Source organism: Pteropus alecto, unplaced genomic scaffold (genome assembly GCF_000325575.1).
Source record: "Pteropus alecto unplaced genomic scaffold, ASM32557v1 scaffold86, whole genome shotgun sequence".
NCBI classification, from domain to species: Eukaryota; Metazoa; Chordata; class Mammalia; order Chiroptera; family Pteropodidae; genus Pteropus; species Pteropus alecto.
In genome coordinates this window covers 27,167,677-27,170,537 of record NW_006442109.1, presented here as the reverse complement: position 1 = coordinate 27,170,537, position 2,861 = coordinate 27,167,677, and the positions used below count along the sequence as shown (strand labels likewise).

General features: G+C 36.1%; 1 protein-coding gene across 2 annotated transcripts in view; it reads right to left on the bottom strand.

The window, feature by feature from the left end:
- The window catches only part of VPS39 (VPS39, HOPS complex subunit), a 45,012-nt gene that overhangs the window by 21,467 nt on the left and 20,684 nt on the right, over window positions 1-2,861 (bottom strand). For both annotated transcript variants that reach the window (XM_025038811.1, XM_006920461.3), the window contains exons 9-10: window positions 1,762-1,882; window positions 1,515-1,635 (exon numbers count right to left, since the gene is read on the bottom strand). In XM_025038811.1, the coding sequence (XP_024894579.1) occupies window positions 1,515-1,635; window positions 1,762-1,882 (242 nt within the window). The remainder of the gene's footprint in view (window positions 1-1,514; window positions 1,636-1,761; window positions 1,883-2,861) is intronic.

Sequence of the window (2,861 nt, the reverse complement as noted above, 5' to 3'; positions counted from 1 at the left end):
AAAAAAAGATAAGTTCCTTAAGAGCTAAGATGTTATCAACCAACCCTCTTTCATCACAGAGTAGACCACCTAGTAAGCGCAAGCCTAGAAAAGAGAAGGAAAAATCAAAACCCACTTCCATTTCTCTACTAAAGATTAAACAGACAACCTGCAGCAGGATGATCACTGAAAAGATCTGAGACCTTCCTATTAAGAAAAATATAGATATTAAAGAAGCTATGTACTGCATGACATCCTTTCTTATGAAGTTCAAAAACTAAATACATATTCAAGCAAACATGTAAATGTAAAAGATTAAATAAAAGAAATTTAAGGGCACAATAAACACAAAATTTTAAATAATGGCTATGTCTGGAGGGGAGACAAGAGGGACGGGATGGAGAGGAACATATATGTTATATAAGTCCTTTTTCTTGGGTAGGATGGTGAGTTCATTTCATGGGTATTCAGTAATTTTAAAATGAAAATAAAATAAAATAATATAGGGCAGTGTACGAGTAGAAAATAACAGAATGGTAAGATGCTGAAATTAAATGTCCCAGGAAAGAAAAAAAATTTATGGGATATTAAACATGGCCAACAATTAAGACCAGATTTTTGTTTTAAATCCAGAACTCATACATCCAAAATAAATGTTGCTCTTCAAAAGTACTCATCGTATGTGACTATAAACATATGTATACCAAAATTTGTCACTACTGCTTTCCTTTCAGAAATAATTCACAACATAATCTAGTAATTAAGTTTTCCTATAATTACCTTCATAAAAATTTCTTCTCTTTTACCAAATTACCACCATATGGTTTAATGACTAGGAAAAGCTCAGAATAACTTTTGGTTTTTTTCTAAAATCAACTCCACCCTCTACAAATGACAATAATCACCACCGAGGATGTCCAAAACAACAAGACAAGCCCTGGAAATCAGTGTCCAAGAAGTCTGTTGGCAATGGCAGTATTACTGGAACCAGAGCATGGTTGCTACTTCACTGTGAACATCGTTCCATGCAAACATTTGAGGAGAGTGACAGTCATAAATATAAAAGTACAGCCCTGCTGAATGCAGCAATTTGAGATGGTTGCAGAACACCTAAAAGAAGCCCTGCTAATCTAAATACAGAAGTCCACTGTTGAAAGGGATGTTGAGTAGTTCCATTCAATAAATATGTAATTTTACATTTATGATTGTTACTTCACTCTAATGTTTGCACTGTCTTTCATTTTTCAAGGCCAGACCATATCTATTAAATTATTTTATTCTATTAATTCTATGAGGTACTACTATTATGGCACTCATTCTATATTTGATAGATGAGCCAATTGAAAAAGTGAAATCACTTAACGCAGATACTTTAAGGTAGAGTCAGACCTTGAATCTAAGTCCTCTGACTTTCAGTTCTGTGCTTATTCTATCAGTCCAAACTAAATATAAACATGGACTAAAGACAAATTACCTACTCTGGAGAACAATGAGGAAGGCAGACTCACACCCTAATCTCAGAAAAAAAGACTTACTGCAAGCTGCAAAGCCAATTCAAACTGCTTGTCCTGGAGAAGCTGTTGGATTTGGGTTGCCATGGGGACAGGAATGAGTCTCCAAACAAAATGATTGCTGGCCACGTAAATAATGTTTGATCTGGAGGCAGGAGTAAGAATATCAGCAAAGGAGCACAGGCTTTATGACAACACAGGTGACTCTAAAGCTTTAGAATAATATCACATTATTCTAAAGGCAGCTACGTTAAAGAAAAAAATTCCTTACCCTCCCGAGGTAATGAAACGGGGCCTTTGCAATTCAATGCTCTGGACCAGAAGCCTCGGCTCAAATGTTCGGATCTCCACATATCGAGGCAACACTGCAATGATGTAAGGAGGCTGGTGCTCTGTGCAAGAGAGAACATTTTGAGTTGTAGTTCTGGTCTAAGGCTTTAGGCTTATGTTGCCATTTCTAAGCTGCATTTAGGCTCAGTTGCCATTTCTAAGCTCCATTTAAATGAGATCTCCAAAAACTCCACTAGTCAAATACCAAGCCAGGATCCTATAGATATGATATAAAAAGAAGAAAAGATGACCTGAGTGATGCAAAGAGAAATCTCTTGCACAAAAAGGATGCATACAGCTTTGCTGAGAGCGACCTGATCCCACTCCTACTGTTTTCCCCAAAGAACTAGGTGGAAGCTTCGCTTGCTCCTTTCTCTTCAGTCACAAAACTAGACCAAAGGCCAGCTGCCCCTAACAACTTACCAATGGGAAATCGAGGTTACATAACCTCTTCTTTCATTCTCTTAGGAAGCACAAGAGGAAGGCAACGTCTTTTTTCCCTAAAATGCTAAAGAAAGGGTTCAACATTTCTGGCCAATGTTGTTTCTACTTGAGATTTTCAAGTAGATGTAAAACTCCACTTGATATTTAATGGTTCAGAGAAAAGATGTAAAACTCCACTTGATATTTAATGGTTCAGAGAGAAGGCAGCTGGATGGCATTCTCAGTGTAGCTGTTTTCTACCACTTACACGAGGCATCTAGAGTGTCAAATTCATAGAAACAGAAAGTAGAATGGGGGTTGCCAAGGGCTGGGGAAAGGGGAAAGGGTGGTTTAATGGATATGGAGTTTCAGTTTTATACGATGAAGAATTTCTAAAATCTGTTGCAAAACAATGTGAGTAAATATAATACTACTGAACTGTACATTAACAATGATTAAGATGGTAGATTTTATGTTGTGTTTTTACTACATTAAAAATAAAATTTAAAAAAAAATTTTAAATTAGTAAAAACTGAACCACTAGATGGCATAATTGTCACATAGAAATTTAACCTCAAAGAATATAATTATAAGAACATTTTCTGTGTGGCTAACTTG